Raw genomic sequence first — 27209 nt, 5'->3', positions numbered from 1 at the left:
TCAATTTATTTTGAAAAATTGAAAAAAATTTCCTAAGTGTATTCATTTTTGTGAGTTGACATAATGGGTCTAATAATTAATAGAATTATTATTTTTTATTAATTTAATATATACTTGGAGTAGTTAAGCAACATTAATGTAAAGAAGAAATAGAGAGCAAATAACCTGCATTATAAAAATGAGCAAAGCAACAAGTTGGATATTAATATTAAAGAGTAGAAACTAAATTAAAAGCATTAAAATGAAATTTTAAATTAAGAAATAAAATTCTATAAACACTTAAATAACAGAAAATCAAATCAAAATCAACAACACATCTGCCTGTCATCAATCACATGCCCCTCATGTATAAAAATCCCCGCTCACATGCCAACGCTTCTTCTTCAAACCCCAAACCCACTCCATCTCCACCACTTGTACCCCCTAACCCTCACATCATCGGCCATGAATCTCGCTTCAATCCCACCACCACTTCTCCTCCGCCGTCCTCCATGTTCTCGCCGTTCTTCCGGATCATGCTGACTGCCACTTCCTGGCTCCGCACTCGCTGGAGCCGCTGTCTCTTTCTCATCCTCTGTTCCCCTATTCTTCTCCCTTTACTCTGCGCTTCTTTCCCTCTTCTGTGCGCTGTTGAGCTCTGTATCCGCACTTGCCGTCGCGGCCGGAGGAAAAAGGACGGAGATGACGAGGAGCGGTTGCGGCGATGTGAAGAGGGATTCTGCGATTGCGATCGGTCTGTGGATGAGGAAAAGGAAGTTGGACTTTTGCAGAGGTATTTGGAAGATCAGTTAAGGCTTGTTGGATCTGTTTATGAGTGTGGTGATGAATTCGATAGTCAAGAAGAGGAAGTTACTGTTCTAAATCAAGATTTCAACACTCCTCTCTTGGGTTAATTTCTACTGATTTTTAATTTGTTTAACTTAATTTTTCTTTTCTTTTTATTTTCTTGGCTTTTGGGTTTTTGAATCTGTGTAAATGACACTTTGATTGAGGGTTTCTGTTGATCTAGGATTTGTAACGAAGTTTGAATTTCTGGGAAAATTTTTCATTTTAACAATTTTCTTTATTTCATCACTGTGTATTTAGAATCTGATTGGAATTGGAAGTTTTGGAGCTGATGATCTCAATCTGAGAATGTTTGATCTGCAAATGGGTTTTGTTCTTGTTCAGATTTGTTTCCAATTTGAAATCCCAGCAAAACTGGGAGATTTTGTATGCAGAATTAGAAGCTGTGGATGACTTCAATATGAAACTTTTAGAAGACTCGAAAAAGATCTGATTTAAAAGGAAAAAAAAATTGTCATGTAAAGAAGATCACCGCAAATGAAGGCTAAAAATTTTCCGAGCATAGATTCTGTACAGCTCCATTTTCCCACTTTCCCCTCCTTTTCAGCTACGTTTTTATCGTTTATATTAAAGATGGATGAGAAAATTTATCTACACTTTTCGATTTTAAAAAATAAAAAAAAATATTTTTAAATTTTAAAATTTTCTAATTTATCAAAAAATTTTCCATATCAGATTAAATTGAAATTTTTTCTTATATTTGTGGGAAGTCTTTCAATCATTGTAGTAAATTAACATATGAATTTATATTTATTTGAAATTAAAATTTTTATTTAATTTTATTTGCATACGAGATTTATTTAAAATATAAAAATATAAAGGACTGGGTGAATTTATACATAAAAAAAATACTCCTTAACGAAAAAAATCTTTCCGTTTCTTTTCCCTTCTCTTCTTTACTCTTCTTCCCGCTCAATTTGTTTTGGGGCCATAGGTGAGTTTTTCTATTGTTTTATAAAAATGATTAATATTATTAATTTAAAAATATATTTGTGTTAAAATATAACTATAACTTTTCATATCCTGCTTCTACCTGACCATACAGAGAACAAATAAATTGAATTTGAAAAAAAATCATTTTAAATTGAATCGATTTAAATTAAATTAGAGAAAAAATCAATTTGAATTGAATCGATTTAAATCGAATCGATTCATTTCGATTGGGTCAGTTGGATTTTTGTTAATAATTTTTTTTACATTTTATTTTTAATATTATAAAATTTAATTAAAGTGTTTCAATTTTAGTTAGAATATGATCTTCTCATATTATTAAAATAACGTGATACTGCTAATTAATGGTTTAATTTTATTAATTTTTTATTAAAATCAAATCAAATTGAATCAAAATAATATAAAATCAAATTAAATTTTTAAATTAATTCAACTTAATCAATTATTTTAATTTAAATCAAATATTACTTATCCGCATATGTATGACATAACTCTCAGCTTTCAAAGGCGTTCAACGTCAAAAAAATGCAGTATGCCATACAAGGAAAAACAAAAGCTACTCTATAAAGCTCTAAAAAAAATGAAAAAATTATTATTGGGTCTCAATTGTATAAAAGATTTCATTAATTAATTTTTAAAATTTAAAAAATATATTAAAGTATACTTTATATTTTAAAAAATTATTAATTAGTAACTTTATTAATTTTAATGTCTAAATATTATATAAATTAAAAAGTTAACTAATGAGTTTTTTTAAATTATAAAAATTAAACAGCAAAAATATTTAATAAATAAAATTAATTAAAAATTAACAATGTTATAATATTGTATTTGTTAAAACTGAAAAATTAATTAATAAATTTTTAGCTAATATAAAAATTAAATAATAATTTTTTTTTAAAAAAAAGCTATTATTAAAATACAAATGAAGTGTAGCAGTAGATTTGCCATATCAACCTGAGGCAAAACACAACAATTCAATCTCTCAAATGTCTCCATCATGAAGCTTAGCGTGCACAAATTACAAAATAAAATAAAATATTTGTACTTAAAATAGAAAAAGGCAAGAAGAGAAATCTCACTCTGATTGGAAAAGTAAAATCCCCTACTCAAATATGATAGAGGGTAGCTGTGAAATCAATAGTGAAAAAGAGAATTAGCCTTAGAAAAAGAAAGACACAAAGAGAAAAGAAAAGGCCTCTTTCTAAAGATTGAGAGAGGGAGAGAGAGATCCTCCATTATTGCCTAGTAGTGACCTTCCAAACTCAAAAATTCTGTCCTCCCAAGGAGAAGATTATTGGTGGGATTACATATGTTGTGAGATTTGGTTTGTTGCTTCTGATGGAGGTTGAGGTCAGATCTTTAGAGTATTTAGTTCTCTAAGTTAGGAGGTGCCTTGCCTGCTTGGTGAGGCATCTTGGGAGGCTTCAGCCTCCGAATCTCTTTTCCGTTGTATGGTTTATGATCGTTATGTTTTGTGATTGTAGGTTTGTTGCTTATGGTATAATATTGTTTGAGTTTTATTAGTTAGATCATATGCTCGAAGGAGGGATTTAATTTGTTGACATTGATAACGAATAACACTCCCAAAGAGCTCTGTTGTGTCTTCTTTCTTGATGTGATGATCATTCTGTTAGAGATTCATGCTTATTTTTATCATGATTTTAGGCTGTTAGCCGGCGATAAAGAGTTAATCATGATTGTTTGTGTTGATTATAGTTGAATTTTATTTGATTTTTTCTCTTTTGTCGTCTAGATTTTATTCTGTTTATTCTCATACCTGAATGTGAAACAAAGGTGGTGAATTGCATCTTAATAATGAAATAATACTTTGATATCCAAACAAAATTATTTTAGTTGGATTGCATGCCCTATAGATTTAAGCTAGATTTTCTACTAGGATGTGGGCATGAATATTCTATTTTTAGGCTTATATCTCTTCTTATTTACCCATTTAACCTTTTAATGATTAAAAAAAAACATTGCGTGTTAAAAAAAAATTTAGTTGAAGATTATTTAAAAAATAATAAAAACAATAATAATATCATGCAATATCTTTCTTAATATCTTACGGAAAACGACATAAAATGACCCACAAAATAAACATAAACAATTGCGCCATATTCACCACAAGTACTTGTCCTTACTTTTTGAACCCAAAATGGCCAATCTCTAACACCACTACTCATTTAATGGAAGACACAGTCGATGGATCCGTTGACTTCAAAGGTCGACCAGTCCTCCGATCAAGCTCCGGCCGTTGGAGATCAGCTTCTTTCATCATAGGTAAGCTAATATTTTTCTTTCAACTAATAATATCAGAATCAATAATTATGTACATTGGCTCAAATTATTATCCCTCATTTGTCATAAATAATTTTATATAAAAAAATTTTAAATAAATTATTACAAATTAAAATATTTTAACTTTTTTTATTTTAAATAAAAATTTTATAAAAATAAAATTAGATTGAATTGAATTTTTGTAAAATTTTTTATTTCAAAATTGACGTTCATCTTTGTGCAGCTGTGGAGATGGCGGAGAGATTTGCGTATTATGGGATATCTTCCAACCTAATAACTTACCTAACGGGTTCTCTTGGACAGTCCACCGCCACTGCAGCTGAGAATGTGAACACTTGGTCCGGCACCGCTACGCTTCTGCCGCTTTTGGGAGCGTTTGTGGCGGATTCTTTTCTTGGCCGTTACCGTACTATTATTGCTGCATCTCTCATCTACGTCTTGGTTAGTGTAATCTTTTCTTTTCTAATTAAAGAAAGAACCGATGATCTGATGAGAATTATCAAAAGAAATTGTTGCCTTCTTTGGATTAATTTCTAATTCATCACACATTTTCACATTTGACATCAAGCTAAATGATCCTGTGATTAATAATCTTCATGTTGGATTGAAATTGCCTGGCAGGGACTAGGCTTGTTGACTATATCAGCAGCCCTAATTTCTATTGACATTTCTGATTTTGAGAACACCAAAAATGGAACACTATATTCTCCTCCTTGGTTTCAAGTAATCTTGTTCTACTTTTCTCTATATCTGGTAGCTGTTGGGCAAGGTGGCCATAAACCTTGTGTTCAGGCTTTTGGAGCTGATCAATTTGATGGGCAAGATCCAAAGGAGAGTATAGAAAAGAGCTCATTTTTCAATTGGTGGACTTGTTGCTTATCTTTGGGCATTTTGATATCACTTGTAGTTGTGATTTACATCCAAGAAAACATTAATTGGGTTCTTGGATTTGGAATCCCCTGCATTGTGATGTTAGCTGCACTAGTTGTTTTCTTGCTTGGAAGTAAAACTTACAGATACAGCATTAAGGGAAGTGAGATTAATCCATTTATACGAATTGGTAGAGTAATTTTTAGAGAAGTTAGGTATTGGAGAAGTAATGCTACAGGCATGGCTAGAAAGGACGAAGTTTACTCGTGTGATCAAAGTTCTGAGCAATTCAAGTAAGATACTATAGTGGAAATCTTTCTGTTCAGTTTTAGCTCTAATTGGGACTTCAACTTATATTCTTAAAGACAACTGCAATATCACTAAAAGTTAAAACTTATTGATAAGAGGAATTCTTTTTAAGTTTCTAAGGAAGTTTTTAGATAAGATACGGGTTTTCTAAGTAACAAATATTCAGTTATCTTGTTTGAGTTAATGTTTTCGCAAGCTCTAAATCCTCTAAACGCCCAACTTTTCTACCCATCAAATTAGCTAGAAAGTTTTGATACCTTATCTTTCATAGACTCTGTCCAAACATACAGTAAAACAACTCTTCTTTTACTTTTTATAGATGAAAAATTGTTTTGTAACTTTAAATTTCTATATTATTATGGAAGGTTACTCAACAAAGCACTGCTAGAACCAAATGGTTTAATGGACGATGAAGAGGTGTGCAATGTGAGGGATGTGGAAGAAGCCAAGGGATTGGTGAGGCTTATTCCAATATGGGCTACAAGCTTGAGTTATGCAATTGTGTATGCACAAGGCTCAACTTTATTCACAAAGCAAGGAGTTACAATGGACAGAACAATTTTCCCAGGATTTCAAATTCCTTCAGCTTCACTTCAAATTGTTATACCCTTTGCCATTGTTCTCTTCACTCCAATCTATGATCGCATTTTTGTCCCTCTAGCCAGATCATTAACTGGGAATTCCTCTGGCATTTCAAAGCTTCAACGAATAGGAATTGGAATGTTTGTATCTGCCCTTTCTATGGTAGTTGCAGCTACAGTTGAGAAGAAAAGGCTTGAAACTGCTAGAGAATATGGGATGGTTGATCTGCCAAATGCAACAATACCAATGAGATTTTGGTGGTTGGTTCCTCAGTACTTGCTATTTGGTGTTGCTGATGTGTTCATCTTAATTGGACTTCAAGAATTTTTCTATGATCAAGTTCCAAAGGATTTGAGAAGTATGGGTCTCTCATTGTACCTTAGTGGGATTGGTGTTGGGAGCTTTCTAAGCAGCTTTCTTGTTTCTGTTATTGACAAAGCAACAGATGGAGATGGGAAAGAGAGCTGGTTTTGTAACAATCTCAATAGGGCACATCTTGATTATTTCTATTGGCTACTTGCTGCAATTAGTACAGCAGGATTCATCTTGTACTTGAATTTTGCTAGATCATACATTTATAGATAGCAAACTAGAAAGTAGATGTGTTCTTACAAGTTTACTACTGTTATTGAAAACTACCATGAAGCCATTTGATGAAAACCCAATTGGATTGCTTCAATTAAAGTCTTCATATGCTGTCGTTGATTCTAATGCCTAATTTACATAAATTCTTCTGAAAGAATTATCAAAAGAAATTGTTGCTTTCTTTGGATTAATTTCTAATTCATCACGCATTTTCACATTTGACATCAAGCCAAATGATCCTGTGATTAATCTTCATGTTGGATTGAAATTGCCTGGCAGGGACTAGGCTTGTTGACTATATCAGCAGCCCTAATTTCTATTGACATTTCTGATTTTGAGAACACCAAAAATGGAACACTATATTCTCCTCCTTGGTTTCAAGTAATCTTGTTCTACTTTTCTCTATATCTGGTAGCTGTTGGGCAAGGTGGCCATAAACCTTGTGTTCAGGCTTTTGGAGCTGATCAATTTGATGGGCAAGATCCAAAGGAGAGTATAGAAAAGAGCTCATTTTTCAATTGGTGGACTTGTTGCTTATCTTTGGGCATTTTGATATCACTTGTAGTTGTGATTTACATCCAAGAAAACATTAATTGGGTTCTTGGATTTGGAATCCCCTGCATTGTGATGTTAGCTGCACTAGTTGTTTTCTTGCTTGGAAGTAAAACTTACAGATACAGCATTAAGGGAAGTGAGATAAATCCATTTATAAGAATTGGTAGAGTAATTTTTAGAGAAGTAAGGTATTGGAGAAGTAATGTTACAGGCATGGCTAGAAAGGACGAAGTTTACTCGTGTGATCAAAGTTCTGAGCAATTCAAGTAAGATACTATAGTGGAAATCTTTCTGTTCAGTTTTAGCTCTAATTGGGACGTCAACTTATATTCTTAAAGACAACTGCAATATCACTAAAAGTTAAAACTTACTGATAAGAGGAATTCTTTTTAAGTTTCTAAGGAAGTTTTTAGATAAGATACGGGTTTTCTAAGTAACAAATATTCAGTTATCTTGTTTGAGTTAATGTTTTCGCAAGCTCTAAATCCTCTAAACCCCCAACTTTTATACCCATCAACTTAGCTAGAAAGTTTTGATACCTTATCTTTCATAGACTCTGTCCAAACATACAGTAAAACAACTCTTCTTTTACTTTTTATAGATGAAAAATTGTTTTTAACTTTAAATTTCTATATTATTATGGAAGGTTACTCAACAAAGCACTGCTAGAATCAAATGGTCTAATGGACGATGAAGAGGTGTGCAATGTGAGGGATGTGGAAGAAGCCAAGGGATTGTTGAGACTTATTCCAATATGGGCTACAAGCTTGAGTTATGCAATTGTGTATGCACAAGGCTCAACTTTATTCACAAAGCAAGGAGTTACAATGGACAGAACAATTTTCCCAGGATTTCAAATTCCTGCAGCTTCACTTCAAATTGTTATACCCTTTGCCATTGTTCTCTTCACTCCAATCTATGATCGCATTTTTGTCCCTCTAGCCAGATCATTAACTGGGAATTCCTCTGGCATTTCAAAGCTTCAACGAATAGGAATTGGAATGTTTGTATCTGCTCTTTCTATGGTAGTTGCAGCTACAGTTGAGAAGAAAAGGCTTGAAACTGCTAGAGAATATGGGATGGTTGATCTGCCAAATGCAACAATACCAATGAGATTTTGGTGGTTGGTTCCTCAGTACTTGCTATTTGGTGTTGCTGATGTGTTCATCTTAATTGGACTTCAAGAATTTTTCTATGATCAAGTTCCAAAGGATTTGAGAAGTATGGGTCTCTCATTGTACCTTAGTGGGATTGGTGTTGGGAGCTTTCTAAGCAGCTTTCTTGTTTCTGTTATTGACAAAGCAACAGATGGAGATGGGAAAGAGAGCTGGTTTTGTAACAATCTCAATAGGGCACATCTTGATTATTTCTATTGGCTACTTGCTGCAATTAGTGCAGCAGGATTTATCTTGTACTTGAATTTTGCTAGATCATACATTTATAGATAGCAAACTAGAAAGTAGATGTGTTCTTACAAGTTTACCACTGTTATTGAAAACTACCATGAAGCCATTTGATGAAAACTCAATTGGATTGCTTCAATTAAAGTCTTCATATGCTGTCGTTGATTCTAGTGCCTAATTTACATACTCTTCTGAAAGGATTCAAACAAAATATATATACTTTTATTTTCTTTAAAAATAAAAAATGAAAAGAAATGAATTCTTTCATTTCAAATCCCTTCATTTTGTATATGATTTATTTTATAAAAAAAATTTAAATGAATTCTTACAAAATTTTTTTAAAAAAATCTGTTTCAAACAGAAAAATTACTATAAAAGAATTAAATTCTTATAAAATTTTTTATTTCAAATAAGAAAATAAAAAATTTGATAAAAAAAAATAGATTAAATTGAATTCTTGTGAAATTATTGTTAAATTTGATTGAGATCTAACTTAACTCGAAAATTAACTCAAGGGAGGAGTGACTATAGCTCATGTAAGGGACATATTACTCATTTTCATAACTGATATGAGATTTAACACACCAAGATGCGTGACATATTTATAGGAGGTCCATTATCGGATGGGAGGTTTTAATATCCTATTAAATTTAGATCAGATCTAATTCACCCAAAAAATTAACTCAAAAGAAATACTATAACCCATATAAGAGTTACGTCCGCAACCAATGTGATTTAATATAGGATAAGAGCTCTAGGAATATATAAAAGAAATAAACTAGCTTCTGGAGATTTAATATATAATGTGCAATATTACATTAGAAACACTAAATTGGTGATCACAATTGGAGGTGAATGAAATTTCATTTAAATTAGAATAATCAATTGCAATAAGTTGAATTAAAATTGAGGTTTTTACTATAAAAAGAAAATAAAAATCATGTTGAATTTGATTTAATTTTGAAAAATCAATTTATTTAATATTATGCCAAAAAGTATCATAAAAACCAAAATAAATGATATTTAATAAAACGCAGTGTTTAAGTTAGGGTATGTAAAATGATATTAAATGTGTCCCTCCCTTTTAATAGTTATTTGGTCAAATTTATGAAAATTAGTTTATAATCATTAAAATTAATTAAATTTCAAATTTGCATAAAATCATAAGAAATTTTAAAACTATGAATTATAATACCACAATTAAGGAATTGGATTAATTGATAAAAATACACAATTTTTTTTTTGCTTTTTAATGCCAATAGACCGAATTATTAACAAAAACAAATTAATTTAATTTTAATTAAAACTTATAATTTAATATATTTAAAACAAACAATTGCATTTTTTCTTTTTTTCTTTTTAAATATTAAAAAATTATCATATACTATTGGTACATCCAACTATAAAATTTCTTATTTTTACGTTTTCTTATTTTTGTTTTTAGCTCCATTCGAGAATATTAATTATTTTACCAGTTATTAGTTATTTTAATAATAATTAATTAAATATTTTAAAAAATAATTTTTCATAATACGATTATTTCAATCACTAAATAATAATATTTTTATCTAAACAAAATTTTCAATTAAATTGGAGTTATTGACATTGATACATGCATTTTGATGATTTTATCTCGTCTTAATTTTATTATTTTGGTGATTCTTGAATGTTCAACATGTTGCATGTAGTGGCTTTTTTATTTTTATTTTTTTATTGTTAGACTTTGTTTGGTTGGGATAATGTATTTATAAAACTTACAAATTTTAGAAAATATAAATACTTAAATTTTAATTTTTTAATTTATTTAATTCAATTTAATTTTAGATCGAGCTGATCGAATATTCATCTTTAATAATACATTTAATCAAATAAAGTATTATTTAATTTGCTTTATGATTATATTTTTAGGTTAATTTAATTTATATATTTTTTAATGCTAATTTAAAAGATGATTTTATTTTTTATTTTTTAAATAAAAATTAATCAAATTGAATTGAATCGATTTTATTAAAAATTTTATTTAATTAAACTTTTATATTTTATTTTTTATGATTTTTTCAATAGACTATTTACATGCCTCTAATGTTCATTATCTTAGTATTATGACTATCGTTTAATTTTTATATTTAGGGCTGCAAAATTTTTAAATTTGAATTCAATCCCCATTAATTATATTAAAATTAATATTGATTAATCATTAAAAAACTTCAAATCGTATGTTACTTTTTGAATATTCTTTTTTATTTAAATTATTTTGTATTTCACATTGTTTTTTTTTTTTTTGAAGCAAAGTATTTCACATTGTTAAAGGGCAAATATATAAGAGAGAATATAGACAACCATAAGACTATTTAGGAAACCAACCAAGCCAAACTAAAATCAAACTAACTCAAAAAATCAATAACCCAAATCCAAGCCAACTGATGCAATTATGGAAACACCGAAAGCCACAGTGAGTTATGCACAAAAAATGAAGCAATGCAAAAACAAAGCAAATGACACCGACAGTGATAATCGGCTGACCACTTTCGCAGCAATGCCACAAAATATCATGAAAATAGTGATGGAGAGACGTACAAGCAAAAAAAAAAGTGTAAATTACAGAAGACTTATAATACAGAAAAATATAATTACACATAACAAAAAATATATATAATAAAGTTTCAACTTATTAATTGCCTAATAGAAATATCCAGCGTGGCAGAGTTTCAATCAACTTATTAATTATTTAATAAAAGGGTCGAGCATGGCAAAAATCTGGTCTATTAATTAGGGGTGTAAATGAACCAAACCGTTCGTGAGCTATTCGAGGTTCGATTCGATAAAAGCTCGACTCGATTTCTAAACGAGCCAAGCTCGAGCTTAATTTTTAGGCTCGTTTGGTAAACGAGTCAAATTTGAGCTCCATAGTATTCGGCTCGTTAAGGCTCGTGAGCTCGGCTCATTTCTGAGTTCATGAGCAAGCTCGCGAATAGGCTCGTTAAGTAAACTGAAATTACTATTGTAAAAGAAATAAATTCAACCTCTACACATACTTTCATGAGCTAAATCTGAATTTTTTAAAATTCAGCTCTATATAGTTTAGTTACACTCTTAAACTTGCATATATTTATATCATTAAAATTTAAAAACTCATCTTTATAAGTTTACATGCTAATTTGTAGATATATTTATTTAACTAAAATTATTTTAGTTTTAAACTTATTGGTTTTAAACTAAAACTCATTATACATGTAAATAAATTAAATTACTCGTGAACTATTTGAGACTCAGCTCGATAAAAACTCGACTAAGCTCGATAAAAGCTCGACTCAACTCGATAAAAGCTCGACTAGTCTAAGTTCGTTTGCTAAACGAGTCAAGTTTGAACTTCTTAATACTCGGCTCGAGTTCGATATGAGTAAAACTCGAATTCGGCTCGAGCTCGAAAAAATTTTAACGAATCAAACTTGAGCTCTTCAAAGCTCGGCTCGGCTCGGTTCGTTTGCACCCCTACTATTAATGATTTAAAGAAAATATAAATTTTTAAACAGAGCAGTGTGATCCCAAAATATTAACATTACACAATAGAGATACTTCTAGAAGTCACAGCACACTCTCAAAAAGGCTCTACAGAAATTTTTACAAGAACATCAGGAAGATACTTCTTAGAAGTCACAGCACACCCTCAAAGAGGCTCAACAGAAATTTCTACAAGAACATCAAAAATTTGCAAAAGAAAATCAAGAAAAAAGAAAAAATAGAAACACAAAGAACACAACTACGCAGGCATGGAGAGGGTTGAGTGTGACAAACGATAATGACCAAAACTAAAACAAAACTACTTCTCCTTTACTTAAAGGCAGAGGGAAATAAACAAAATTCACTAAGGAAACCAAAACAATAAGCTAATAAAACCCAAATGAAAGAACAAAAATGACAAATAGTAATCTCTAATTCGAAAACCCCTTTTCAATTGGTTTACTCTCTTAAACTATAAGTCCCTTATTTTTTTAGCAGTTATTAGGACTTTTAAAATTGAAAAATTACTATTTAATTATTTAGTATATACAAATTCAATAATTAATTTATTAATTTAAATAATATATTAAATTATTAATAAATTTTTAAAAAAATTAAGAGATAAATTAATAAATTTTTTATATGATGAGAATTAAATAATAGATTTTTTATTAACATTTAGAAGTCACCATTTTATTTTTCTTAATAAATTTGTGGGTGAGAATATAAATTAATGGGATAGTTGAAATTTTGATGCCTCATTTTTTTAAAAAAGAAAAATTGTCCAACTTATATTATGTACACTTAAGAAATAAATAAAAATAATAATAAAGTCCAGTTGTCGACGTCTCAGTCTTGCCCTTTACCCTAACCTTTTTCTTTATAAGTGCATTTGTGTGGTCACCTCTCTCTCCTTAAATTTGCCACATAAAGCAACCCTTACACGCCTATCTACATAATACTTACCTTTCCCTCTTTCCACGCGCTCTTGTCTCACGCGCTTCATCTTGCTCTGCTTTCTCCTCATTGGTCTGTGCTCCCACGCTCTCATCACCCTCTCCAACTGTCCCTTGGTGTTTTTAACCGTCAATACTCCACATACATCAAATCCAGAAAACGATGACGTTGCGGCTTTCTCTCTGCCTTACACGGGCCACAACTACTTTTTCTCTTTCCTCTTAATGCGTACCTTATCCTCTATTAATCACCCTTTATTTTAATCATGTGATTATCTTGTTTTCATCGACGGTCTACGTATGAGAATCAGATGGGTGTAGGTACACAGGTCTTGCAGTCTGTCTGTGTATAAAATGAAGAAAAAAAGTAAAAAAGAAGTATCTAGTCTGTACCGTTCTTGCCAAAGAGAAAACACACAGAAAAGGAAAAATTTTCTATATCTTTGCTTTAAACGAACTGCTCAGTTGTGTGTTCCTCAACTGTTTCGCTCTGAAGCAGATGCAACCGACACCTTCCGGTAGCGGCAACTCTAGCGGCGGAGACGGTGGCGGTGGTGAACTGAATCGAGGTGGGCTTGCCCGCTTTCGTTCAGCTCCAGCCACTTGGTTAGAAGCACTTCTTGAAGACGAAGAAGAGGAAGACCTATTGAAGCCTAACCAGACTTTGACTCAGTTACTCGCTTCTAATACTCCTTCAACTAGAAATTCTGTGCCTTTTGCTTCTTCTTCGATTTCGGTTGAGCCGGGTAATTTGTTTGAACCCACTGGTTTTAAGAGGCAAAACAGCTCTCCTGCTGATTTTCTTGGTAACTCTGGCCTTGGGAGTGATGGGTACTTTTCTAGCTTTGGAATTCCGTCCAATTACGACTATATGTCGCCGAATATGGATGTTTCTCCCTCCGGTAAAAGGGCTAGAGAGGTGGAGTTGCATCACCCTTCTGGTAGATATCCGTCCCTGTTGGTGAGTGCTTATCAATTTCCAATGCTTCTCTGGGTCTTTGCGCTCTCTTTCATCTACTATCTTGTGAACTTTTATCAGGATTCTTGAAGAGATGGTATTGCGTTTGCTTATTAATTTTCGTTTTGAGATAGAGTAGTATAACATAATTTTTTTCCAACAATTTGTGAATGTTTAGCTGATTTTTATTCCATATTGGTATTTGTTTGTTTCCCATTTCTGGTCATTTCAATTTCTGGTTCTTCAGAAAGGAGAGCAAAGTGGAGAGGTTCCTAGCAGGGCTTCTAGCTTGATAGAGATGGAGATGGATAAGCTTTTGGAGGATTCAGTGCCTTGTAGGGTTCGTGCAAAGCGAGGCTGTGCTACACATCCTCGGAGTATTGCAGAGAGGGTAAACTGAATAATATGTATTTGCTACAGTTTTATTCTATTAGTATATAGCTAAAGTGTTTGATAAAGCTTTAATGAACTTTTTTTGTTTTTGGATTTAGGTTCGAAGAACTCGAATCAGTGACAGAATAAGGAAGCTTCAGGAGCTGGTTCCGAACATGGATAAGGTAACTTATTTATCCTTACAAACATTCTTGGATGATAAGTGCATATCATAAGAAAAGATATTGATGGGTGCAAACAGATTTTTACTAGGAAAAAAAATTTCACTAGTTCAAGGGATTTGCACTTGGAAAGTTATACTTCTTTAGTAATTTACTGTTCTGGTGCTTGTTTCAATCGCTAAAGCCCAAAAATTTTATAAGGTGGTTTTAGATGCATATAGTGTGATATGTGCCAACTAGAAGTATATATATTGTAGATTTTAGATGTGTGTACTCATTGTTCTATATTTTTACTACTATAAATTTAAAATCTTGTGATTTGGTTTATATGTCATTGTATGTGAGAATTCTAAACTATGAGCTTGCATATTTTTAGGATGGAATAGTAATATGTGTACAGTTGTATGCCCAAACCAAATTGAACTGAACAAAAAATTTGTTCACATTCTCAAGAGTATTCACCTTTAACAAGATTCATTTCACACTGAGAAATAGTCTTCAATTTGTAGAAGCTCACATTCATAAGAGATATATCCTCTTCTCAAGTAATTTTTTTCAATATACTTCTTTTGATAATGTGAAGCAATGGAGACAGCAGGAAAAGTTCTATGGAATGCTCTCTCCCTTGTAATTTTGACTTAGTAATTATGAGGAATAATTATTAATTTTACACTGCTATGAATGGCTCTAGTAATATATATGTCAACTAAAGTTATTAAAGGTGTGAAGGAATCCTAGGCCCTAGGTGCAAGGAGCAAGCATGCATTGAATGAGGTGAGGCACCAAAAAAATATATATTAAAATCAATCATAAATATAGCTCTATTTAACTAAAGTTATCAAAATCCCAGGTCTACAAAACATTGATAAGCATAGAAAAATACATCAATTTTTTTGGCAATCCAAATACCCTATAAATAAGCTACTTATTGACTTATAAACTACCCAATATTTCAAATTCTTACCAGTAAATAAATAGAATTGATCACTCACAAATTCATAAAAAATAAAACAAGAGATACTAATATGCATTCAAGTAGCAATTTTATGCAGTTCAAATAAAATAAAATTCTATGCTAAATATTTCATTGTTAGAACCTAATCTGCATGGTGTACCCAGAACCCCTTGCATGTGATGGATGAAACTTCAGATGCTAAAGGCCTTCTCAGAATAAATATATAAATGTATTCTCTCTTTGCTCTTGAAAATACAAGAAGGTCATCTTGAGACACCAATGAAAAGAAAAGCATGTTTCAACAACCCAAGTGGATGGAGGAGAGGAAGAGAGAGCAGGAGGTGGAAAATTTTTACCAAGAAAAACCTAAGCGGGTGGGGAGAGGGAAGCACAAGAAGAATGGAAGAAAATAAAGAGAAAGGTTACCTGGTTTATTTTTGAAACTTAGGCAAAGATTTCGATCTTCTAATCTCCTTTTTGTTATTCTATTTTCCTTTTGGAGACAACCAATGGTGATGGGGAAGAAATGTCAAGTCCTAAAATCCTCCTTAGGATATGTTTGGGTGAGAACGCATGATATTTTCAATTTTCTTTAATGAAAAAAGAAATACTAGTAAATAGTTGAGGTTGGTCCGAGGAGTGCACCTTAGGTGTGCCTCAATCATGCTGCTCACCTGTTGCCTTCAAAGTCGTTGAGGCTTGAGCATGGTGCCACTTTAACAATATTGATGTCAACAATCATGACAAACAATGATCACTCTTTTCTCCTTGAACCATTATAGATTGTGTGGTGGATCAGAAAATTGTCTTTCGTTCATTACTTTTCACAAATTATTGCTTGTAGCTAGATGTTTGTGCTACATTCATGGCAATCATCTTCCCAGCTTTTGTTCGAGTTTTAGTTCTACATTCAATTTGATCGTTTTATTCTCAACACTATTGTTGCTATTTGTACCTCTATCCAAGTCTTTGTTGCAATTGTCACTGTGATTACCAAGAAAATTTTGCAATTGCGAAACATATTTTGTATTTGAGACACAAATTGAGCAATCCTAGCTTCCATCCTTACTTTCAACTGAACCAATTTAGCCTCATTTTGTAGTTGCATTTTGCGAAGCAAGGGCTTCAGTTTCTTGCTTAAGTTTGTTGAATCTCGATCTGATACCAAGTTATTATGGTCCTAAGTAGCGAATCGCGTCACGGGACGATGGATAGAAAAAGAGTCATAAGAGGGAGCGCTTAACACCTTATACTCGTTGATGACAGTCTTATATCTCAAATTTGTTCGTAATTCTTTTTGCTTGTTTTATTAAATAAAATTAAACCCCTTGTATAGTGGGGTTCATACGATCATAATACTTCTAATCAAAATAGAAGTCATACAATCATAATACTTCTAATCAAAATAGAAGTCATACAATCATAATACTTCTAATCAAAATAGAAGTCTAATACAAGCAATTATTGGATAAGAAACTCCTAAGATAAGATAATAGAATCTAATAATAAATAAATAAGATAAGATAATAGAGATAAAAAAATAATAGATAAATATAATCTGTTTATTATGGATTTGGTGGATAACGTGAACATCTTTGGAGGAAGTTTTTAACACTATAAATTTTCAAGTGCAAATCTTTGGAGGAACTTTTTGACACTATAAATTTTCAAGTGCAAGGGGATAGTTATCGGCCAGTGGTGTGGTGAACTAGAGTGGAAAATTAGATCTTTTCATTTTGCTTAGAATTGGTTATGAGCTTATTTCATAATAATTAGAGAAATGAGAATGTTAAAACTGAGATGTTCATTCTTGTCTATGTTTATCTGCCATCTTAATGCCTTTTGACAGAAGCACCTCCGATTGTGAATAAATCCATTTTTTTACTTTTTTTTCCAAATGAAATTGATGCAGTAACATATCAACATTGTTCATGCACTTGACTAAAAGACAAAACAAATAAACTTTTTCTCCTTTCCAAGTTTTCCTCATAAACATAGGCTGCCATTAACTGCATCTCCATTCCATCTTGCTATTTTGTCCCCTAGTTGCACTACTGCAACATTTTATGGCACTATACAGTCTATCAATTTGTTTCTATACTTTGCAGAACCTCCTTTTTCCTCTATCTTTTCTTGTTTTTCTTGGCCATGCTTTAAACTTGTTCCTCTTTTATTTCCTTTATATTTTCAAGTCCTTTGTCTTATTACATCAATAGCTAGTATGACATGAACCTAGCAAGAGGGAGTTGATGAAATATAACCACCACTGCCCATAAGCTCGAAAATCTTGTCAAAATTAGTTTTACTACCCAATTACCACTCAACCGGTGATAATGTGTACGTCATCATATCTTATGCAAGGATCTATATCAAAATATTAAAATATTTCAGCTGTATATATAGCTTTTACCTATACTATGTATAAAAGTATGGATGGGGGGTTGAAATTTTGAAGGAATGGAGAAGATTGAAAACACTATTTCGCATGGGATACTATTTAGTGTTGAATTTATTTTAATGATTGATATTTATGAACTTATATGGAATCTTATTGCACATGAAATCCTAATTTTACTAAAATAAATTCTTGGAATTTGATATCACCAAAAATTAGAGACATTCATTCTCAAGAATAACTATCACAAAAACAAAACAGAAAAAACAAAGTGATCAAGCCAAATATCACCATTTATGCACTCCACCAAGCCAATAGTACATGCATATCAATTCTAAATAATTATGTATGTGTCGTAATTTCTGGAGGCGCATTCAACTACCAGACCATCAAAAATAAAAAATAAAATAAAATAAAAACTCATTCAAATGGGCCTGAGCCAAGTGTGCAACGAATATGTAATTGTAATGGCCTTTTATTCCAACAACCACAGATGGTGCAAAAGCAAGTAGGGAGGAGATGGCATGTGTTTAAACCATTGACTTCGAGGAACTTGGCCTCTGAGGGTCCTTCTGTTGGAGTTTTAATTCTTTTAGGCTCTTTTTGTTGAGGCGGGGGGGTTAGGGGCTCTTCCATTGGTTTGTATTTCTTGCTTCTTACTTCCTCCAATTTATGAGGGTTGAGCCTCTCTGTTTTTTGGCAATAAAATCTGTTTTTCATTATATTGAGTTGGAGTTTTTACTACGTACTATATCATAATCACAAGTCATGATTTTGATTTTGCAATTTTCCTGCCAGTGGGGAACTTACGATTGCACATATTACGATTTTGGATTAGAATGTTCTGTAGTTTCTGGACGTAAATGATGAGAGAATATAGCAAGATGAATAAATTGAGTTGGGGTTTTAGCATGTGAAATACCACCTCTTAATTCTTCCATATCCCCACTATACTTTGCTTATGATAAAGGCTGGTTTTGGGGCCATGAAGAATTGATGCAACAGCAGTAAGGTTCATCTTCAATTTGTGGAACTTTGGATCTTAATGCGAACTCCCATCTTGAAATCCCACAAAAACAAAACCACCAAATTCATTTTGCTTTATTTGAACATGATTTGACTTAAGTGAATATGACAGTTTTTTTATGTATTTATTTTTTTACTTGCAGCAAACAAACACTGCAGATATGTTGGATGAGGCAGTGGAGTATGTTAAGTTTCTTCAAAGACAAATTCAGGTATTCCCTATTCTTTTCTAAAATACTGGTGAAGCAATCAAAATCTATTTTTGTGACTCCCTAACAATCAAGTACATAGCCCATTTTCTTTTTTTTTTTTTCCTTCTTTTGTAGAAACTGGTATGTGAAGTAGGATTTGTAGCATTTGTAATTGATTCAGTGAATTAGCTTGCCATTGTTGGAATACTTGAAACATGACAGGAACTCACAGAACATCAAAGGAAATGCACGTGCATTGCTAAAGAATAACAGGAACATGGTAACAGCTACCCTCTGTTTACTGTAATTATCAGATTTTTTGAAGTTCTCTGCTGCAGTTATTTGAAAAATCAATCTTGTTATATACACTATTTCACATTTTCCGTGTCACCACCCGTCTGCGACGTGTAGATGAAAGCCAGTTATGAGGGTTATATGTCTACGGAGTCCATGATCAAGGCTTACCGCTTCATCTTGGAAAAATTGCTCTCTGAAGTTCACTTGGTATGGTTGTAGTTGTAAAATATATTGTATACTATAATATATTTTCAAGGTAGTACTTATCAAGCCTCTACATTCATTTATATCTGTTCTCCATATTGTATGATACACTAGAGATCTGTATTTTCTTAAACTCTCTACAAAACATATCAAGAAACTATTTGATCAATAAATTCTTTGGCCAATGATTCAAACAGGTTTTTCTTACTTTATCTAGCATAAAATTGCAATTTGTGGTGATTGTTCTTCACAGCATGTGTTGTTTTCTGGCAACAGATCGAGTATTCTCAGGTGAGTATTATTGTCTGTGTATCCATTTTCCCCATATTTTTCTTTAAAAGATAATACTACTTCAATAGTATTTTGCCTCCACTAAAATTTTAGATTTGCTCCACTGAATTTTTAAATTTATTCTCAAAGTAACCTTGCCTCACTAACATCCATCTTTTTGGATATTTCCCTTTAATAGTATTTTTCTCCACTAAAGTTTATGTTTGGTCCATTGGATTTGTAAATTTGAGGAATTGTCCTCAAAGTAAACTTACCCTGCTGATATTATGCATTGCTTTACATATTTCACTTTAATAATATATTATCCCACTAAAAGATTTTTAAGTTTGCCCCTACTGAATTTTTAAATTTACTCCAAAAGTAATTGATATGATGATGCATAAATATTTAGTTCAAAGGCTAAATTTGTTCTTAAATTATAAATATTATTTTATAAATTTACTCACTAAACTATCATTAAAAGATTTTTTAATGATATTTGAAGGGCACATAGACTGAAACTGTGAAGTTTGACTCTTTTTTCCATGGTAAATATGATCATTTTTGCCATATATATTTTATCTCCACTTAAAGATTTCTGGATATGTCATTAAGTATTATTTCATACTCGTTTATCCATTTATAATGGTGCACTTTTAATTGTCTGTTCTGAGTAGTTTACAGTGTATTGGATATTAGTGCTCATTTGTTATTGGAAACAGGCTTGTGTGTAATGATAGCAAAGATATTGCTTTGCTTTTTATCCAATGGCACTTTGCCAAAAACACATATCAATAGCTTGAACACATTTACATGCTACGTTATTTCTTTATTTTTTATTTTTTTCAATGAGAGGATTTGGCTACAACAAATACGGTCCAGTTGATTGATCAGATCAACCCAATTCTTCAAAAGGAGTTTTAAGCATGGTTAGACTGAAAGGACTAAAAGACAATTATGATTATTACAATGAATTTTGCAGAGCACAGCCCTTTTTGGTAGTTCTGAGAACTGAAACAACTGTAGGAAAAATTTGTGAAGGATATCTGATATAAGAGGAGAAAATCAATCAAACGATATATAACATATTTAAGATTAGATGGAATTTGTACAAATGAGATGAGATTAGAACTTCAATCAAAAGAAACAGAATAGAACTTGCTGGTTGATTATGTTCTTCCTCGACTGATCTGCCAATCTGCATATGTAACAGTTCAGGTTGAAGAGCATTAGCATATTCCGGTGCCGCTCCAGGCATTAACGTCATTCCAGGAGCATCAAATGGCTGTGCACCAATCTACAACAAGAAATTGACTGGCTGAAGAACAATAGATCATCAAAAGAAAAATCTTCCAATGCATGAACAATCTGACTTGTTAATATAAACACAAGGAGTTTTTTAATCCATGTTATAGGTGAAGTCTCTTCATGAGAAAAAGTAATATAACAAACATGGTTTCTAATAGAGCTTTTCATCTACCTAAACTACTTATTTAGTAAGTAGTATATGATTGGAAATATATATTTAGCTTTTAAATAATTGTAAAATGAAGAAACATATACCAAGAAGAAAATATAAATGGTAAATTGATAAGTAAAAATAAATATACAAGGGGAGAACACAAATATTAGTGAAGTCGGATATTGACCAGCAAAAAGTAATCGATATGATTATATCGTCAATCAGAAAATATTGTGCACAAATGCAGGCCAAGGGCAATTGTGGGGTTTAAGTGACGGTCTAGTAGTGGGCTAGTGGCAACCAATTTCCTATTTTTTAATTTTCATTCTTATTTTTCTTTAAAAAAAAAAAAGAAAAACATGAAAAATATGTCTGCCTGTCAATATTGGAAAACAATTGTTAAATTCAAAAAATTTTAAAAATATGTCATCTCTCAGGATAATTTTAAAGAGTTATAATGAAATATATTTAAATGTATATTTTACTTTAAAATTTCTTAACAAGTTTATTCTATAATAGCATGATTGTTTATAATTATACATAAATATTTTCCACATAATTATTTTTTTATTATAAAAAGTTATAGGAACATAAGCTATCCACAAGCGAACAAGACCCAAGTCTTTTTGTATTCTTGAATTGCATTGTTATTCACTTCTCCACAAGTGAACCATGACCTAAGTTCTTTGTATCCCTAAAAATCACAATGCAATTTAGGTCTAAAGTACATAAGCAAATCAATCAAGAAAAGATTAAAAATTGTAATCAGAAGATTTTTTTGGGGGGGGCGAAGTAAGCAAAAGATTATTAATACAATAAGAAACAATGCTTTAAATAATCTAAACCATAAGTTTGTGTGTATCAAGAATGTATACTCTAGCTAATAGCTTGAGACTAACACATCAATGATATGTAAAATCTCTCTTTCTAATATGCACTCTTTGCAAACAAACACATGTCATAACTAGAAGTGGTTCCAGGTAAGCAGTTACCATAAATTTGAATCAGAAAATTCAAAAGCCTGACTTTTACTAAAGTTTCAAACTGCTAACAAACATAAGGGTGGTGCATAGTAGACATTACCGGAAAAAGTTCACTAAGGGCTGAAGCATTGATCAATATATAAGTCTCAACCTCCATTCCATGAAATGGGAGTAGGCGAGTTGGTCAATTCCTCCCCTAGCCCCTCTTTTATGCAAACCTTCATCACAAGTCTCTGTTATTAGCCTAGTCAGAAATTTTCAATAATGATGATGCAAAATTGTTTACATCTACAATGTGCGAGCTAATGCATGTTGTCACAATGTGAATGAAACTGTAAAATAAAATAAAATCAATGCTCCAGGTGCAGGGGAAGTTCAAGAGTTTTTCACAAAGAAATATTAAGATCTTGCACAGAACAACTGATCAATACCACTCATCCCTAGTAGAATCATCAGTGCTCAACAATAATGATCCTAATTCTAACACCCAAAAAAAAAAGAAAAGATACTTTGGTCATTCTCATTATCCATACTTCCTAGAAATCTAATGTTAGTTGCCAGCCAAATATGAATGCTATAAGCTGAACTTCGACTTTGGCAGCATCAGATACGCCCTTGTTTTCTTAGCAATCATTACAATTATGGGGAATCAAACATGAAGTCAACTACATTGGCAAGTACGTTCTTTTCCAACGAAAAATCTTCAGCACCAAATCAATATAGTGAACTTATCTTTTAGTTGAAAACCTTCAGTTGTGGGGTTCACGTTCATTCTTGAATTAACTGCTTCTAGTTTCATTGACAGGAACTACATAAATCAGGTTAAAATATCACAGATCCAGGTTCAGCTTTAACAGAATAGGCAAACTGAATTGGCACAAAGTGATAACAAAGACAAGGGAATCCTACCTCAACCTGCCGCTGCAATGACTGGGCGTAGTTGATTATCTCATCAAGAACAAGTGCTTTACCAATAATCTGTTGTGCAAAGAAAATATTCCAAGTCAAATGAGACTGAGTCAGAAACTTAAGCAAACATCCAGGCTGTTTAGTGTATCTAACGGATTATTCAAAAATAGGAAATGTAATACCGTGGAGATATCAGATTCAACATGCATCTTCCAAGGCTAAATTTTACAGAACCCACAAAGTACAGTCACAAGACTCGTGATAAAACCAACACAAAAGTACCTTAATACATCCAGGGACCAAATCCTGCAGTATCTTCATCCTCTCACTTATGTTTTCTCTCCTAGCCTGTCGATGAAAAGGTATATAATAAGCAGCATATCTAAAGAAAGAATTGAATATTAGATGAAGGGGGAGGATATCCCTGCCTGGTAAGGAAATCAGCTACAAGGGCAAGGCAGGGAGAAAAAGTGCAGAATGGATGTTGTGGAGGAGGGACAATTTTTCTCTCGTCTTGTTTATAATTTTACAAATACAAACAATCCAATTTATATACTAATTCATCCCTGCATATATATTCGACCAAAAACACATTTTTCACAAATAGTATGTCAAAATTACAACATAAAAATATACTTTGTGAAGTGAGACAGAGTTAAATCGGTATAGGTGATCTAACCCTTCTTCTACCACTACTTTTAGCAAGAAAGTAGTGACAGACATAGAAATCCTAGATAGGGGCCCAAATAAAAATATATATCGCCTTGAAAATGAACTTGTATACAAAAAAAAATCCTAAATAGATAAAGTTATCTTGCAGAAGGCAATAAAATACCACAATTATATTACAACGGTTGAATTCCTTTCAAGTCTCTATGTTTGTATTAATTACTCAGTCCCCATTTCAAATTGTTCAATTAAAATATCATTATATATTGTGAAATTAAACTCTTCAGTCCTTTCAAATAAAAAGTTAATCAACTTAGCTTTAACCTTAGATATATTACCTCTATTAATTTTAACTATTTATGTTATGTAGTCTTTATATTTTAAATAATATATTTACTCCTAGTAATTTTAACTATGTACAGTTTTTAGTCTTTATAATTTTAAATATTCATATAATTTATTTCTCTAACTAAAGTTAAAATAAATTAATTAATATTTTATTTCAAAATACATCGACATTTTAATTGAATGATTTATAAACAACACTAAATAGTTGATTGACATAACTTGATAATAATTTACCCTATTAAAATAATCTTCTTTTATTCTTCATTTTCTGAAACCATTGCAAAACTGTGGCAAATATGTCTCGTGGAAATAAATAATAATCTGACAATTAACAATGCATTTGAATAGAAAATTGAGACTATAATATGAAAATTGACATAATTTCCTATATTTTCATATTGATAAATTTATTTATTCCTCAAACATTTTAGTATCAAATATCAATTACTATTGTAAATACACAAACTTTGATGTAAGAAAAAAATAGATACAATTATATATAGTCTAAAGTTTGTACAAGTTCATCATCTTAGATTATTAGAGAAAATCAATGTTTATTGAGATATCACCTATATATGTGTGAGAGAGTTAACATTAAATTCGATAACTTATTGTTGATTTACAAATAAAATATAGTATAATAGAAAACTTCTCCTCAAAAGTAAAGGAGTTGAAGCAAGATTTCTGTTTTTTTATACTTACAATAACCAATAATATACCCTCACTTTTTTAAAATCCCACTCCCACCAGCCCCAACCCCCCCCCCCCCCCCGCCCCACCGGCTGGGGGCCTAGTTAGCAGCAATCCTAAGATGAATGAACCATTAACCAAAAATTGGAGGGAAAAAAGACGCAAATCCATGCAATCCAACATATGAAGCCTTATTCATTATTTTATAGATTGAGAAACAAATAAATTGACAACTTAAGAGGTTTCAAGTGAATTACTCTCTCTACTAGACTGTGGCTATCAGTTGCTTGACCCCTTCTTGCTCCCACATGAATGTAGTCTTGCTTAGGCAGTTCAGATGGTTTAATGTTTTGCTCAGCTGACTTCTCCTTGGCAGCAGAACTTGCTTCTATTTCAACATTTGAATTAACATTCTCATTTCTGTATCCTGATACTTTCATCCGCTTAACACTTGAGTTATTCTGTCACAAATATAAAGATGAATGACTAGATCAAATTTTGATATACAAATACAAGTACAGAAATAAAAAATCGTTTTCTCTGCCCTCTCAGTTCTTAATCCTTCAAAGCACAAATTTTCAAACCATAAAACAACATGTTCAATACAAAGCCCTTTTGTGTGTATATATCCAACAGATCAAATGTTTAAGGAAACATCCAAAATGCTCACAAGTCACAAACAGCTCAAATACTCAGTTTAACAGCTCAGAATTCTATCACTGAAATAAAAATCTTAATTTTATTGAAATTTTCCCACTTAAGGTAATCCAAACATATTCTCCTTCTTCAGTTACTGAACAAATTTTGAAATTCACAATTTCGAACCATGGGGGAAAAATTATCCTCTATTCATTTAATTTCCCGGAAAGCAAATGGAAAGTCAGAAGGAAAAAAGCGAGAGAGAGAGAGAGAGAGGCAGTGCATTTTGTAAAGAACCCACAAATTCGTTGCCACTGCTTGTAGTAGAAACCATATTAGATGTTTCATCCTCCAAGCTCAAATCTCTCCTTTTCCTTCCACTCCCACCGCCACCTCCACCAACACTCTGCTCCGTCACCGTTGATTCCTCCACCGAACCATCTAGTTCCGAAGGCCCTCCAACCAAATTCCCCATTCGGAGCCCCAACCCACCACCGCCCGTCTCGCCATTGATAGCCGCGAATGGCCAAATCTCCGTCAAAGTGTAAGAAGATGGATTCGCTGCAGAGAATGAGATCTCAGTTATCAATGGAGGATCCATATTCTTCTCGTGAATTCGAGCTCATTCGAGAAGGCGAGTCTGAGAATTCCAGATCCGAGTTGGTGATTTTGAATTGAGGAGGCAAAAATTCAACTTGTTTTCCTTCTTTCTATCTTTCTTTCTTCCTTACTGGGTTCTGAGGAATTTTCAGCAAGCAAGACAGTGAGATCGGCGTTCAGTAAGTTGATGATTGGCTGTGAGGAAATTATTAGCAGATAGCAAGGAGCGATAGTACGGACGAGGCGGGGACACTACTACCCACCGGCGCATTATATCCAGAACCATTGAGAGGAGCAATCTGGGTAAGAAAAATGTCCAAATTGACTCTTGAATTTTTGCAAGGCAATTTTTAACCGGCGCATTTTAGTCTAAAACTAACCCATTTGATTTGAGATCAAATAATTTTAATTTTTTTAAAAATAAAATAATAATTTAATAATTTTAGTAAATAATATCAATTTTTTTTTCCATAGATATTGCAATTGGATTATGCATGCAAAATATATCACTAAAATTAATTGAATTGTTCTTATTTATTTAAATCCCAATCAAAATTTATAATATTTTATAAAATTAAACTCTTTAAATATTCTTTAAAAATAAAGCTAATAAATTTATTTTAATATTTATATTTATACTTTTAAGTTGATGTAATCTTAACTATTTATATTATGTACTTCGTATAATTTTAATTATTTATACTATTTACTAATTTTAATCAATTTTAAATTATTAAATATATAATTAATTATAGTTATTCAAACTGTAATTATATTAAATTTCAATCGTTAATTTTATATAATTATATAAAATTAATTATAGTTGTCCGAATTGTAATTGTAATCAAAAAATTAATTTCATACAATTATATAAAATTAATTATAGTTTTTTGAACTGTAATTATAATTAAAAAAATGAATAAAAATTAATTTTATATAATTATATAAAATTAATTATAGTTCCCATTGATAATCTGAGATCCAGAAAATAGGATTTATAATGGTTGAGTAAGTTTGATCTGAGAGGAGGCTCCTCTCCTTTTATTCTTTTTTTTTGTTTGTTAGTGACGTCAAACGGCCTTACTGCTACTGACCACCTGTCTCTGACATACGAATACATATGTACAAAGGCGTCAGACATCCGTTTCATGCTGAATGGCAATTTAATTTTTTTCCTGACGCGCGCGTGAACAGATC

General features: G+C 31.7%; 4 protein-coding genes across 7 annotated transcripts; 3 read left to right on the top strand and 1 right to left on the bottom strand.

The window, feature by feature from the left end:
* Positions 1–312: 312 nt before the first annotated feature.
* LOC110608513 lies at positions 313–1150 on the top strand. Its single transcript, XM_021747758.2, has one exon. The coding sequence runs from the start codon at positions 336–338 to the stop codon at positions 891–893; it is 558 nt and encodes a 185-aa protein (XP_021603450.1). The 5' UTR covers positions 313–335; the 3' UTR covers positions 894–1150.
* Positions 1151–3884: 2734 nt separating this feature from the next.
* On the top strand, positions 3885–8554 carry LOC110602017 (protein NRT1/ PTR FAMILY 5.10). The gene is given in 6 exon segments (XM_043953806.1): positions 3885–4083; positions 4325–4542; positions 4723–5264; positions 5646–6458; positions 6699–7268; positions 7649–8554. Coding segments are annotated over 6 exon segments (3144 nt in total). The 3' UTR covers positions 8451–8554.
* Positions 8555–13227: 4673 nt separating this feature from the next.
* Positions 13228–19638, top strand: LOC110608733 (transcription factor bHLH81). 4 transcript variants are annotated; one of them, XR_002486934.2, is made up of 6 exons: positions 13228–13823; positions 14068–14211; positions 14312–14377; positions 18894–18962; positions 19077–19221; positions 19353–19638. XR_002486934.2 is itself a non-coding variant. In XM_021748017.2 (6 exons), exons 1-5 carry the CDS (start codon positions 13362–13364, stop codon positions 19209–19211), a joined length of 789 nt encoding a protein of 262 aa, XP_021603709.1. In that variant the 5' UTR covers positions 13228–13361; the 3' UTR covers positions 19212–19221; positions 19353–19638. The 4 variants fall into 4 exon arrangements, 3 of the variants coding, with proteins under 3 accessions (XP_021603709.1, XP_021603708.1, XP_021603707.1); XM_021748017.2 differs by having other exon boundaries at positions 19164–19221; XM_021748016.2 differs by having other exon boundaries at positions 19164–19638.
* Positions 19639–20764: 1126 nt separating this feature from the next.
* LOC110608861 (transcription factor BHLH089) lies at positions 20765–26348 on the bottom strand. Its single transcript, XM_043954348.1, has 6 exons — positions 25714–26348; positions 25031–25234; positions 23349–23414; positions 23067–23135; positions 22888–22965; positions 20765–21009 (listed from the first exon to the last, which is right to left on the bottom strand). The coding sequence occupies exons 1-6, from the start codon at positions 26011–26013 to the stop codon at positions 20782–20784; spliced, it is 945 nt and encodes a 314-aa protein (XP_043810283.1). The 5' UTR covers positions 26014–26348; the 3' UTR covers positions 20765–20781.
* Between the last annotated feature and the right edge of the window lie 861 nt (positions 26349–27209).

The sequence above is a fragment of the Manihot esculenta genome, chromosome 2 (genome assembly GCF_001659605.2).
Source record: "Manihot esculenta cultivar AM560-2 chromosome 2, M.esculenta_v8, whole genome shotgun sequence".
Classification (NCBI taxonomy): Eukaryota; Viridiplantae; Streptophyta; class Magnoliopsida; order Malpighiales; family Euphorbiaceae; genus Manihot; species Manihot esculenta.
The sequence above is the reverse complement of the archived record's forward strand: the minus strand, read 5'-3'. Positions and strand labels throughout refer to the sequence as shown.